General features: G+C 31.6%; 2 protein-coding genes across 4 annotated transcripts; one reads left to right on the top strand and one right to left on the bottom strand.

Annotated features, from left to right (window-relative positions):
- The first annotated feature begins 767 nt into the window (after nucleotides 1-767).
- On the top strand, nucleotides 768-3,276 carry LOC18099278 (protein AE7-like 1). The gene is made up of 5 exons (XM_024600772.2): nucleotides 768-963; nucleotides 1,094-1,199; nucleotides 1,326-1,425; nucleotides 2,379-2,424; nucleotides 2,803-3,276. Exons 1-5 carry the CDS (start codon nucleotides 852-854, stop codon nucleotides 2,901-2,903), a joined length of 465 nt encoding a protein of 154 aa, XP_024456540.1. The 5' UTR covers nucleotides 768-851; the 3' UTR covers nucleotides 2,904-3,276.
- A 2,201-nt stretch (nucleotides 3,277-5,477) lies between these two features.
- LOC18099279 (uncharacterized) lies at nucleotides 5,478-8,486 on the bottom strand. 3 transcript variants are annotated; one of them, XM_024600362.2, is made up of 6 exons: nucleotides 8,221-8,486; nucleotides 7,230-7,315; nucleotides 6,832-7,008; nucleotides 6,605-6,703; nucleotides 6,237-6,482; nucleotides 5,478-5,970 (listed from the first exon to the last, which is right to left on the bottom strand). In XM_024600362.2, the coding sequence occupies exons 2-6, from the start codon at nucleotides 7,290-7,292 to the stop codon at nucleotides 5,671-5,673; spliced, it is 885 nt and encodes a 294-aa protein (XP_024456130.1). In that variant the 5' UTR covers nucleotides 7,293-7,315; nucleotides 8,221-8,486; the 3' UTR covers nucleotides 5,478-5,670. The 3 variants fall into 3 exon arrangements, with proteins under 3 accessions (XP_024456130.1, XP_024456131.1, XP_006383197.1); XM_024600363.2 differs by having other exon boundaries at nucleotides 7,230-7,329; XM_006383135.3 differs by having other exon boundaries at nucleotides 7,230-7,297; nucleotides 8,221-8,485.
- Between the last annotated feature and the right edge of the window lie 4,351 nt (nucleotides 8,487-12,837).

Consider the following 12,837-nt stretch of genomic DNA (forward strand, 5'->3'; position numbering starts at 1 on the left):
GAGATATTTTAAAAATATTTAAAGGGTATTTTTTATAATATTGACAAACATTCATTTTTTTATTAATTATTATTATTATTTTATTTCTCCATTTATTTTTATGTATGTTTTTGTTACCTTTTCGTCCATTCATCATTCATTCGATAGAGAATTTTGCTGTTAATCATTAATGTATAATTTATCATGAGAAATATAATTTATAGTCCTAAATCTTGAGGAAAAAAATATGGATTGAAATTGGAAATCTTACCAATTGATTGATGTGATTTTACACAAACGACTTATTTACCTTAGTGTAACTATGAATTGCTTGTAACAAAATTATTTTACCGGCAAAGAGAACATAATAAAATGGTAACAAGACATCATGGAAGCGTTTTCTCTGTGAGAGTGTGCTTAGGGCATCTATTCTCCAAACTCCGGTAATTAGTTTCCACGTCTAATATCATTAATAATAATAATTAAATGGTACAATGAATAAAGAAATTTATTTTCCTGATTCAAACCCTGTGGTTGTTAATATGATGATCACTAAATATTTATATAATTATTAATTTTAAGACTTATGAGATTAGTTAAAATATATATAAACGTTAAAATATATATAAACTGATCCACATCTACATTAATCAAAATAATAATAATAATAATTAATAATTGGACGTGGTTTCTCATAATCGGTTATAACCCCATTATTCACTATGACAGCTTAGAAAGAAATTATAATAATATAATAATAATCCTAATCACACCACCTGTTTATTTTCTATATCAGACAAATAGCCCGTGAATAAAGCAATAAGAAGCGAAAACACAAGAAGATACACGAACGGAAAACCAAAGAGAAACCGATGACTTTGGGTCTAGTTAATGCAAACCCAGTGGTTCACGCCAAGAAAGAAAGGGTTGCTCGTACTGAAGATCTTCACTGTGATGATTCTGTTGATCCACTCGATATCTATGATATCCTTTTCTCTTTCTTTCTTTTTTTCCCTCGTTTTTTGATTTTTCTTATATTTATATATATTTGAAATCTTTATGTGCCAATGAAGTTTTGAATTAAAGAATTGTATTCTTTGACTTCAATTAGCAAATTTTGTCAGAGATATAAGAGATCCAGAGCATCCATACTCACTTGAACAGCTTAGTGTTTTATCAGAGGAGTCTATCACCGTCGATGACAAACTGGGTCGTATTTTGTAAGTATTTTTTAGCTCAATATAGTTCGTGCCAGTGGCTTTTTATTTATTGGACCGAATTATGGGGGCTTGAATTACAATCTTTTTTATTTTTTTTTAATGTAATGGATGTTTTTTTTTTATTAGGATTACTTTTACTCCGACAATACAACATTGCAGTATGGCCACAGTTATTGGTCTGTGTCTAAGAGTGAAACTACAAGAGTGTTTCCCTCCACATTATAAGGTTAGGATTTCAAGTACGGCTATTTTCTTCTTTATCTCACTCTCTGTTATATAATATCTTACTGTGGTTCACTGTTGATTTAGATTATTTGTGAATTCATTCATTTTTTTTGTAATTTCTTCTTAAAGTTGAAGGCTTCTGTTTTTGTTTCAAATGCCGGAGTTGAATATAATTTCTCGGCCGAAAACTGAAGAATTTGGTTTGCATATGATTCTTTATGGTAAATATGGCAGTATATAGTTTCCTAGAAGATTATTAGTTGGTAATAAGTATCTACTATGTTTGACACTTAATTGAACCGGGAATTTACTTTGTTCTTGTGTGTGTGAAGAAACGGTAATTCATTTCGAATTGATAGAATACTTAAATATGAACAAGGCTTTTAATGTTACTTTTATGCCAGTGTCTTAAACTTTGGAAAACCCATGTTACTCTTGAAGTTGTAGGAAGAGGCTCAAGTTTGGATCCTTTATGTAGATGATGTTAACTAACATCTACTTAAAGCTCTGCTACTCAACCTCCTGATCTGTATCTTCATGTGCTTTTATCGTGGATGCTGGAAACACTATTGATTTCCTTGAATGACTTGTAAATTGTTGCATAATTACAATGCCAAGATTGGATGATATTATACTTAACCTTGAAGAGTATAGGTTGTATTTGAATCTGTGGCCAATTGATTTGCCGTCATGTGGTTATGTCATAGACATGTCTTCTTTTGGCTCGCTCGTGATTCAGGATGGCTAGCTGCCTTGGATCTCTATCGACTTCCATTAATGATTGGCTTTTCATCTTAAGTGTACCTTGGAGAAAAAAACTGGAAGTGCTATGATATTTGGTTAATCAAGTTCATCTGCGTCGTGGCTTCAACATTTTATAATTTTCAAGATATAAATGATACTCAATGAGATAATTTCTCACCCATTCATGGGTCTGATGATACTTCTCCACAGGTTGACATTAAAGTCGCTCCTGGATCTCATGCTGATGAAGAAGCAGGTGAAGCTGATTTTGACATTTACTTTAATTCATCTTGCTGTACTATGTTTTCTGATTTCTGATGGGTCTAACCTAGCCCATGTATCTTTGGTCTTGGCCATTTATGCACTTCCTGTGCAAGAATGGATGCATGATGTTAGCACATCCAACCATTCTAGTTATTGTCATCGAATATGTTCAGAACTATATCCATGACTGGTGTATCTCAACCTTGATAAATGTAGGAGATAATAGAAGTGTATGTCTTGTTTATGATTTTACATATGTTTTATACTGGCTTTCAGCATATGAGAGTCCATTTTGGAGCATATATTGATCCCTTCCATTCTTCTAGGCCTCCCCGACTAATATCACTTCTGAAATTTGCAATTTTTTTAGTTAATAAGCAGTTAAATGACAAGGAAAGAGTTGCTGCTGCCTTGGAGAATCCCAATCTCCGTCAACTTGTGGATGAGTGCCTCTACTCCAATGAACTTTAACCAAGTACACTCGCATGCTCAAAAGACTTTGTACAGTTTCAGTTGGTGGTTGAATGCAATAAACTGACTTTTTGCTGAATCTTCTGAATGCTGTGATTCTTTCGATAAATTGCATGGATGTATTTAGGAGGCTCAGTTTTAAACAAAGAAACTTTGTGATGCAGTATGTTGCATCTTATAGTGCGCACTCCTTTCTAGTGATAAGTTGTATTGATTTAGTTAAACCTTGGCATTTCATGCCGGATAGGAAGCTTTTGTCCCTGATATTTAAGCTCTTTCGGGCATTTCAGATATCGCAGAACTGGTAATTTATTAACTATAAACTAAAAGTGTACCTCTGCCCATCAAATAAAAAGGGGATAGTGTTTTTCTTTGTTTTTTTTCCTTTGATTCTACTATTTTTTTTTTTAATTTTATTATTTAATATTAGATTTTTTTTATTTAGTTATCATATTTTCATAACATGAATCTCAAGTTTGACGGGTTAAGTTGACTCAATTTTTAAATTTTTTTTTTTTCAATTCCATCCCTTAATATTGATTTGATTGAGAATTAAACTTCATCATTTGCTTTATTTGTTTTCCATTAGGTTATCCTGGTCTTATGACCCAAGAATAGATCTTAATGGGTTAACCTGAATTGACTCAGGTTGTTTTTTATGTCCTTTATTTAATTGATTTTTTTTTTCAATTTTATCATTCAATATTTGGTTGGTTGGGAATTGAGTTTCATAATTTGTTTTGTTTTGTTTTTTTATGAGAATATCTTAATCTCGAGATCAAGGTCACGAGTTTTGATATTTTAACCCTGGTTAAATCAAGTTTTTTTTTATTTTCTTTCTAAGAGATTATATCAGTCTCATGACCCGAGTCACGGGTCCTTCAACATTAGACTTGTTTTTTATTAGGTTGTCCCCATCTTATGATCTGAGTCGCAAGTTTGACAGGTTAACCCACTTGACTTAGTTTTCTTAACTTTTTTTAATGAACTTTTTTTTTCTAATTTCTTCATTTAATATTATGTTTGATTGAGAATCAAGCTTTATGATTTGTTTCGGTTTGTTTTTCATTAGATTATCTTGGTCTCATGACCCGAAAATAATTCTTAACGGTTAACTCGGGTTGACTTGGTTTATTTTTATATCATTTTTTAATTAAGATGTTTACAAATTTCATTGTTCAATATTAGGTCCGACATGAGTGATTGAGAATCGAGCTTTATAATTTGTTTTGACTTTCTCTTTACGAGGTTATCTCAGTTTCGAGACCAAAGTCGCAGATTCGAAAGGTTAACCTAGGTTAAATCAAATCATTTTTTTATTTTTTTATAAGGTCATTTTGGTCTGATGACCCAGGTCATAAGTTTGGTAGATTGACCCGTGTTGTTTTTTATGTTCTTTTTTAATTGATTTCTTTATTAATCTCATCCTTTAATGTTGGGCTGGTTGGGGATTTGAATTCGTAATTTGTTTTGATTTGTTTTTTATAGGGTTATCATAATCTCATAAACTGTGTCATGAATTTGACACGTTAACCCGGGTTGTCCCAGGTCAATCCAATATTTTGTTATTTTAATATTAAAAAAAGATATAATTTTGAAATTTTGTTTAGTCAAATATTATTTTCATGGGTTGTATGAGTTATTTTTATACCAGTAAAGTCAATCGAGTTATATAAAGTAAACCTTCATATAATTTAATATTTTTTTTTCATTAAATAAAAAACATTAACAATATTTAAATATTTTTTATATTGAAGAAAAATTTAACTCGACTAGAATCAGTTGAACCCGAGCTCATGACTGTAATATTGGCTCCTGGTTAAGGTATGCTAGCCACATGGGCAATTCAGGTGAAGTAATCGGCTGTCTTTTGGCATGTACGCCACTTGGGGCTCAGGTCTGTTGGGTGTCTGTAAAGTTGGTTCCCATTCCAACTTCGCAGTCATGGCTTCTGAATGGAAAGCTAGCAATTTAATACCGTGGAAGGATTTTTTGATAGCTCTCTGTCAGCTGAGATACAGAGCAGTACTAATCTTCCAAGCAATCTCTGCACTCGGTCAATTAAGCAAAGCTCCGATCACTTCCGTCTCGTTAAGAGGTAGGAAAGTTTTGGCAGCATTTTGGTATGATTGTGCTCATTTACTCGGAGAAACATGAGCAGGCATAACTTTGTCCTGGTTTGTTTGGTCATTAAGATTGTAATCACCTACGGCTTCCTTCATCACACAGTCAAGCTGGTTTCTGAAAGATGACCTAGTTCCAGCTGACATTTCTTGTGCCTATTCGTGAAAACAACACCTCTTAGCAACATGCCTTTACCAAGGTAGAACAAAAGATTGTTTTGTGAAGGTGGCTGCATCTCCCTCCAATCTAAGTTGTTGTTACAGAAAAAATCTTGCACCCTCGATGCTGCCTAATTTTAGATCACAAGGCAGTGGAGGTGTAACAATTTCATATTATCGACGAGAGAAAATCCACTGGGAAGAAGTATAGTGATAAAGGATAGTTTTAATTCATTAACAGTATCCTTGTTTCTTTTCTGGTTTAGAGCAATGAGGTGGGGGAACACGAGGATAAAAGGAGAAGAAGAGGCAGAGGATGTCTATTATTTTTAATAGTTAGAAATAACAATTAGCTTAACAAATTGATGCTTATTCACTCAACGTTTTTTCAAGTTCCATTCTGGGATCTGGTAATAAAGTTTGTATCCGGGCTACAGTGTCCATGTCTTTAGTATATTGTCTACCTGTCCAAGCATAAGCCAGACTTAGCAAGCTGGCAGAGCAAGAGGTGTCGGCTCTGGTGCCACCTGAGCACCTGAATGACCGTTAGCAATGTGGCTTGGCTTTTCATCTAATCCCCAGAACTTGGCTGTTTTTACATCATCCTGGGACATCAGTCTTGAGAACTCCTCATGGTCGTAATTCAGAGTGGCTTTTCCCCCAAACTCGTTTGGAAGGTTATCAACATCAAAGAAAGACTTCATGAGCTCCACACTATCTTCTTTTTTTGGGTAAACAAACTTCACCTTCTGGAAAGTTAATGGATCTAGGAAGTACTTGACGACCTATCGAAATGAAGTAATTAATACAAGGTTCACCATACGAAAGATAAAGGTGTCAGAATTCTCAAGCAATATAAATGTAGCACTTATGTCATCATACAATTGAAAAAACTCTAGTCTATGACGAATTTTCAAATCTACCTAAGAAATATATCTAGAAGACATGCCCAGTCCTAAAGGGCGAACAACCTATTATAAGATTTTGCCTGAGTTTTTGGTCAGTTCAAATATCAAATGGACTGCAATGGACATTAGGAAGCATAACGCACCTTCCAAAAAGCTTCAAAAATTCTAGGCGGGTTGTAAAGAAGTGCAACAGCAAGTCTCTCAGGGTAGTGGTTCTGTAAGATATTGATGCAATCACGAGCAGTTTTGATGGGGACCTTGACGCTCAAACCCCATCCAGTGAAGTCTATCAACCATGACATTTGTTCTTGACCGTCAGCAAGGTTAAGAATACTGTTCTCTATAAGATAAACCAAATGGCGGATATTGTCTTCTGCACATGTTGTGTTCTGCCAAAATGAAAGAAAAAGTCGAAGGTCAATCTATGATATGTCACGGAAACTTTCTTAATGGGGAAAAAGGCCAATAAGAAGACATCAATAAAGATAAAAGGTAAAATCCTTGAACAAACCTGCTTTCCTGGCCTCAATATGAGCACAGTCCTCCCAGAGCGGTCATGAAAATCTGCTCTGGAGACTTTACCCGTCTCACCTTCATGAGCTACTTCATGCTGCACAATAGCAAGGGATTCAATTGATCTAATGGAATGAAAATGATATCATAAAATGAAGTATCGAACGTATAAAGAATGGAAAAACATTATAGAAATTATTAAAATATGTAGGCAATAAAGCACACCCAACAGATTTCTTCAGGCTTGTAAGTTGCTCTCCACTTGAGTGTCTCTTCCAGCATTTTCTTTGCCTTGTCAACATTCCAGTTCCGTGCTATTAAATATCTCCTCAGGCATGCATCAGTGCAGTACTTCAGACTTCTACCAGAAAGAGGTCCGAGGGCAGCCCTGAGTTCACTGACCTGCTTGCAGATAAAGTTTTCAGCATCTGTCTTAAAATCACTCGGAAATCTTATCTAGTTCAGACAAAACCACGTGTGAAATGTGTTTCTCCTTTGTTGTCCTCTAAACTTTGCTTTGGAATGATTGCAAATTTATAAATTCATTTCTTGATGAGATGACAATTACAGGGTGAAACAAAAACAAAGCTTTCTACTTAAATGTCTGCAGACGTTGACACTACCTTCGCTTCTTGTTCTTCAATGCCATTCTCCTGATGATTCTGAGACTGCTTTCTTCGAAACATGTTGACTGCCAACAGAGTTCAACCTATGGTAAGTAATCTTCAACAGAAAAGTTTTGTTAAGGAAAATTATTACCAGCCAGTCTATTTTGCAGCAGAAATAATGGCCTCTATCATAATCAATTAGGCACGCCGAATAAAAAACCACTGAAAGGCCATAAGTGCAATGGAAAGACAACCAACACCTAAAAAGTGCAGGATTTGTAGCAAACTCATAGGCAGGCCAACAATATTGAATATTTTTTCTTTATTTGATACATAAAAATTAAACTTGACATCAAAAAGACTTTCATGAACAATAGGCTGTATTCCACCACACACAATCTAATTAATGGCAGGCAAGACAGAAATCTTTGGTCAAAACTTCTTTTTCTTCTGTTTATTTTTATCCTACTCGTAAAAAATTGTTAGCGGTGTATTGATCTATTTTATCTATCAGCAAAACAAAGGGAGAACAAAATCCATGACTCAATCAAAAACTGATCACTAAGACTACACGATGGCTGACCCCCCAATCCAGCCAAACCTTTTCTAAACATAAGTGTTAACATAAACACAAAGAGATTTCAGATTACTTCAGTTCCTTGAACCAAAAACTCTGAATTATTTGACAGTCCAGCATATCCAAACATCTAAACTTCACAGGCAATCTTAGGAATTATCAAGCACAGAATGTACAACCTAAAACTCAACCAAACTCAATGACTAATCAAAACATGGAAATCCCACCAAAGAATAATTCAGCAGATCTCAAATAACCTAATCATTCCCGAAAAAAGCTAGAATCTTGAGCTCCATATCACATAGAAAACAACAAAAAAAGACCACAAATACAGCCTTTCAAGAGCAACATATCTCCACCAAATTCATACACAACAAACCCGAAGTGAACAAAAAGCCACTTGTTCATGAAATGCAGACTTTAACAAACCTGGTGAATGATGAAGAAAAACAAATAGAGGTCTCTCAGTTTCTGTACTGGTGAGCTTGTTAAAAAGCCACTGTTTCAGGCAAAGGAAAACGACTCGGGTTCTGCGGAGAAGGCAATGAAGGTGTGACTTTTATGTTTAGGTAATGGTCCTCGTGAGTAAAAGGTATAGCACGCAAGAAAGGGAAAGAGAGGGAGATTTGTTCAGTGGAATTAGATATTTCCAATTTTATAGTAGGAATAGCACAAGAGCCAACAGCCACTAGACATGACTTGGTATTCTTTTGGAAGGCAGCGAGGAAGGGACCTTCTGCTGTGGAAACACATTTTCTACTATCTTCCGAGAGGAAGCCGGACTTTTTTCTTCTTCTTTTTTAACAAAAAAATTATTAAACCAGTTTTTTTTAAAAAAAAATATTAAACTAGGCTCTATCCATCACCCAATTCAAAACATAGATTATAAATTAGATAAATTGATAGAAGATAATTTGGATCAAACTAAATTTAATACAGTATTATTTTAATTATTTTTAAAAAAATTAAATCAAGTTTAAATGGAATAGATAAATTGATACAAGATAATTTGGATCAAACTAAATTTAATACAATATTATTTTAATTATTTTTAAAGAAATCAAATCAAGTTTAAATGGAATAATAATTTAACTTGCTAAGTTGAATAAATTAATCTAAGATTATTTTTTATATTATTTAAATTAAAACTCGACTCAAATTAAGAATAAGATCCACCACAAATCATTAGTTTAATAATTTCAATTGCATGAATATATTTCATTAATTACTACTTATTCATCCAATCATCCTAATATTTCATCACCATATCTGGAATTGAATATTTATATAGATTTAAATATATTATTCATGGAAAAAATATATTTTCAAACGAGAAATCTAAATATATTTTAATTGTTATTTTTATTTTTGTATTTGTTTTTTTGTCAAAACAACACTCTTATACAAGAATGATTAATTTTTTAAAATGTATTTGTTTTTACGATTTAAAAAATATTTTTGAATCTTATTTATGATTTTGAATTATTTTAATGTGTATAAATTAAAAATAAATTTTTAAAAAATCATTATTAGAATTTTAAAGACTACCTAGATATATTCGAGTACAAGTAGCGGATTATGGGAGAAAAGTTGGAAAAAAAAGAAATTCTAAACCTATAAGAATTCCAAGCAGGGCGCGAGGGGTTCTCCTATTGGCAGTCAATTTGTGCTCAAATTCTTTCTTGACAGCTAGCTACATGACGGTCAATTGGGGCAATTAACTTTAACACATTTTGAAGGAAAGAAATACCTTTCAAGATTGAGGTCAGTTCCGATCAGAACCTCACAACGGAAAACAATAATTGGCCCATATATTAATTATGCGGTCTCTACTTGACCCGAATTTTGTGCCATTCATATGGAAATTCGAAGAGATTTCGACCATATATTTTTATAAGCATGCCTTTCATACTATTTTGTCAATAAAATTATTGTCCTTCTGAAAGCAACGAATACTGATACCGCATCAAACCACGCTTGAGCTGTGTTGATTTTCTTTCTTTCTTTCTTTCTCTAGGTAAATTAGTAGTTACTGGTTTACGGGTTGGTTACGCTACGCTCGAGCTAAAAAAATATTGAAGGAAAAAAGGATGTTCGAGCTGCATGAAATTATTTAGTATTATTATTAAACTCAATCCAGTAGATCATTCTTAAAATCTCCCAATCTGACAGCTTACCTAGTCTAGGTTAAAATTAAATTATGTATGAATTGTCTCGATATAACCTAATCAACTTGATGGGTCCCAAAATAATCTAGATAACTTGTAAAAAGCGTGGTTTGACATTTTCTTAAAAAATAAATCAAGATGACTTTTATTTTTTAATATTAAAACAATAATATATTGAATCAACTCAGGTTTCACGACTTAACCCGTTAAATCTATGATTCAGGTTATGGATTCCACTAGTTTTAAGAACTTTGTTTTTTTTAAAAAAAACTATTTTTTACTTAATTATATGATAACAAAAATAGATATTTGTAAAATCAAGAACAAACCGAACACAAATTAAATATTGGGATGTTTGTTTGATATTGCAATAACATTGTAGAAAATAAACCAAAATAATTTATAAAGATAAATTTAAAATTAAACAAATATTAAACAATAATTTTTTAAAAAAAAAAATCAAAAACATCCTCCTTTATTATTCACATGAATGTTGAAGAATATGAGTTAACATCCCAACGTGTCATTGTGCAAGTGATTGGATTTTTTTTTTTTTTTTTGGACTTGAATGAGTCAATGAATAATATATAACAAATTATTTTAAAATATTAGATACTAATAAATATTTTTAAAGCTTTAAAGTAATAGTTATTTAAATATTCAAACATTAATGATTTTTTTATTTTTAACTTCTATTAATATTTTAATTCTTATCTTTAATAATTTAGTCTTTTCTTCATTTCTAAAAAAATATCACATGACAAGTCGACAAGCATAATAATATCTAAAACACTTCTAACATAATTACATATATAGTTTACAATATTGTTATCACTTTATTATATATATATGCATACGTTGTTCAATCAATTTTTTTATACTAAACATTTATATTGGTTACAATTTTTTTTTTGTCAAATCTTCTGGTCGTATTTTAAATGATGACATGTCGAGTTATCCTAATCTTATTATTTTGACCATAAATTTTACTGGTTAAACTGAGTTGGCTCGCCTCTTAATATATAGGTTTCATGTTTATAAAGTAACCTTAAATTTACTCGAGCCAGCTATTTTTGTTTTTTTTTTAATCCAATAACATTTTTTCATAAGTTTTTTTCCAATGTTATTGTGGTCAAATTTTTAAAAAGTTTTGTTCGTTTATTATCATTATCAATTTTTTTATCAACTCATTAAAATAGATTTTATTCAACTCAATTAGGCATATAACTTGAGTTGTTTCATTTTTTTTATTTTTTTAAAACATGCAAGCAGCGCCTCGACATCGCTTTTTACACACAAACATATGTATCAATGATGGAGCACGGGCCGAGAGCTGGTAAGAACGAAAAAAAGGTGTGCTTTTTTATTTGTAAAATTTATGTATAAAGATATATTTTTCTCTAATCCTAATAGACTAAATATTAATGTAAATTATGAAAAAAAACATATATATAAGTGCCACATATTTGTAAAATTGATGTGTAAAAAGATTTATTTTCTAACCCTAACAGGAAATATCCTACATTTTAGAAATAGAAGTGTTTTGGAAATTCATTTTGTACCATCCAATAATTATTTTGTAGCCAATATAATAGCAGCCAATCGAAAGATACTTAATTTGTTAATTATTTTCGTTCACGTACGTACAAGTGTACCAATGGAAACGATCTTGACCATGCATATGTGGTTCTGGTGTCTCGGTGGGTCAAGAGGGCGTGAGAATTAATCAGAGTTTAGAGGTCTCTGTGGTTCACTTTCTTGGCCGGCGATTTTGAATAAGCCGACGACCAAAGACCCCATAGGATTTCTTTCCACATGTCCTGTTTGAAGCAAAGCAGATCCGCTGAAAATTCTTTATTTTTGCTGCCTGCCTACGCACATCACTGAAATTAACACGGTAACAATATTTGACCAAGTGACATGCAGATAAAAGATCCTCCCTGTCGGCCTGTCTTGGGATTTTTGGTAAGACATTAAAAATGTTTTTTTTATTAAAAAATATTTTTTTATTTTTTTTAAATTATTTTGATGTACTATATAAAAAAAAATTATTTTAATATATTTTAAAATAAAAAAAAAAACTTATGTTATTTTCTCAAATACCCTCTTCGGCTTTCCTGGTGTCTTTTTTGTTTGTGAGTTATGGAGGGAAGGTTCATCATTCAACATATTTTATAAAATTCAACCGGCTGATTATAAAAGCGAAACTTATGTGGGGGCACGTATGACTATTTACTTAAAATTACCCTTGTAATATTATACTTATATTCATTTTAACCCCTCTAAAAGAATAGATTTATAAATGACATGGCATTGTTGTGTTGGCATTTTTTTTTATAGTTTGTTATGAATAAGTTTATTTTTCTTAGAAAGAGACCTTCTAGTATTTCGCTGTTATGTCATATGATGAATAAGGTTTGTTTGGTCCAACTTAAGTTATTTTTTAACTTATTTTTAATCCAAGATAAGTGATGAATATATTTGAATAGAAATGGTTTGACTTAAATAAAATTAAGTTTTGATTTGCTTTCGTCAAGTGATTCTTTTAACTTTTGATTTATCAACATTGATTTATACTATCTTTCTTCTTCAATTCTTTTTTTTTTAATTTCTTTCATCAAACATATTTCTAAAATGTATGAATACATTTTTACTAAAAAAAACTTTTAAATATTAATTCAAAATTAAAAGTTTTTTTTTTTAAATCATTTCAATTTATACTTATAACTAAAAGAGCTGGTTTCCTAGCTCCTTTACTGTTCTTATAATTAGTTAAGCAGTTGGTTCTTTTTTGTTCTTTTAAAAATTTCACCTTTTTTTTTCTTCGATTGAATCCTTTTTTTATCTTTTTTTTTTAATTTCATCCTTCAATATTTGG

Source organism: Populus trichocarpa, chromosome 5 (assembly GCF_000002775.5).
Source record: "Populus trichocarpa isolate Nisqually-1 chromosome 5, P.trichocarpa_v4.1, whole genome shotgun sequence".
In the NCBI taxonomy this organism is placed as follows: domain Eukaryota; kingdom Viridiplantae; phylum Streptophyta; class Magnoliopsida; order Malpighiales; family Salicaceae; genus Populus; species Populus trichocarpa.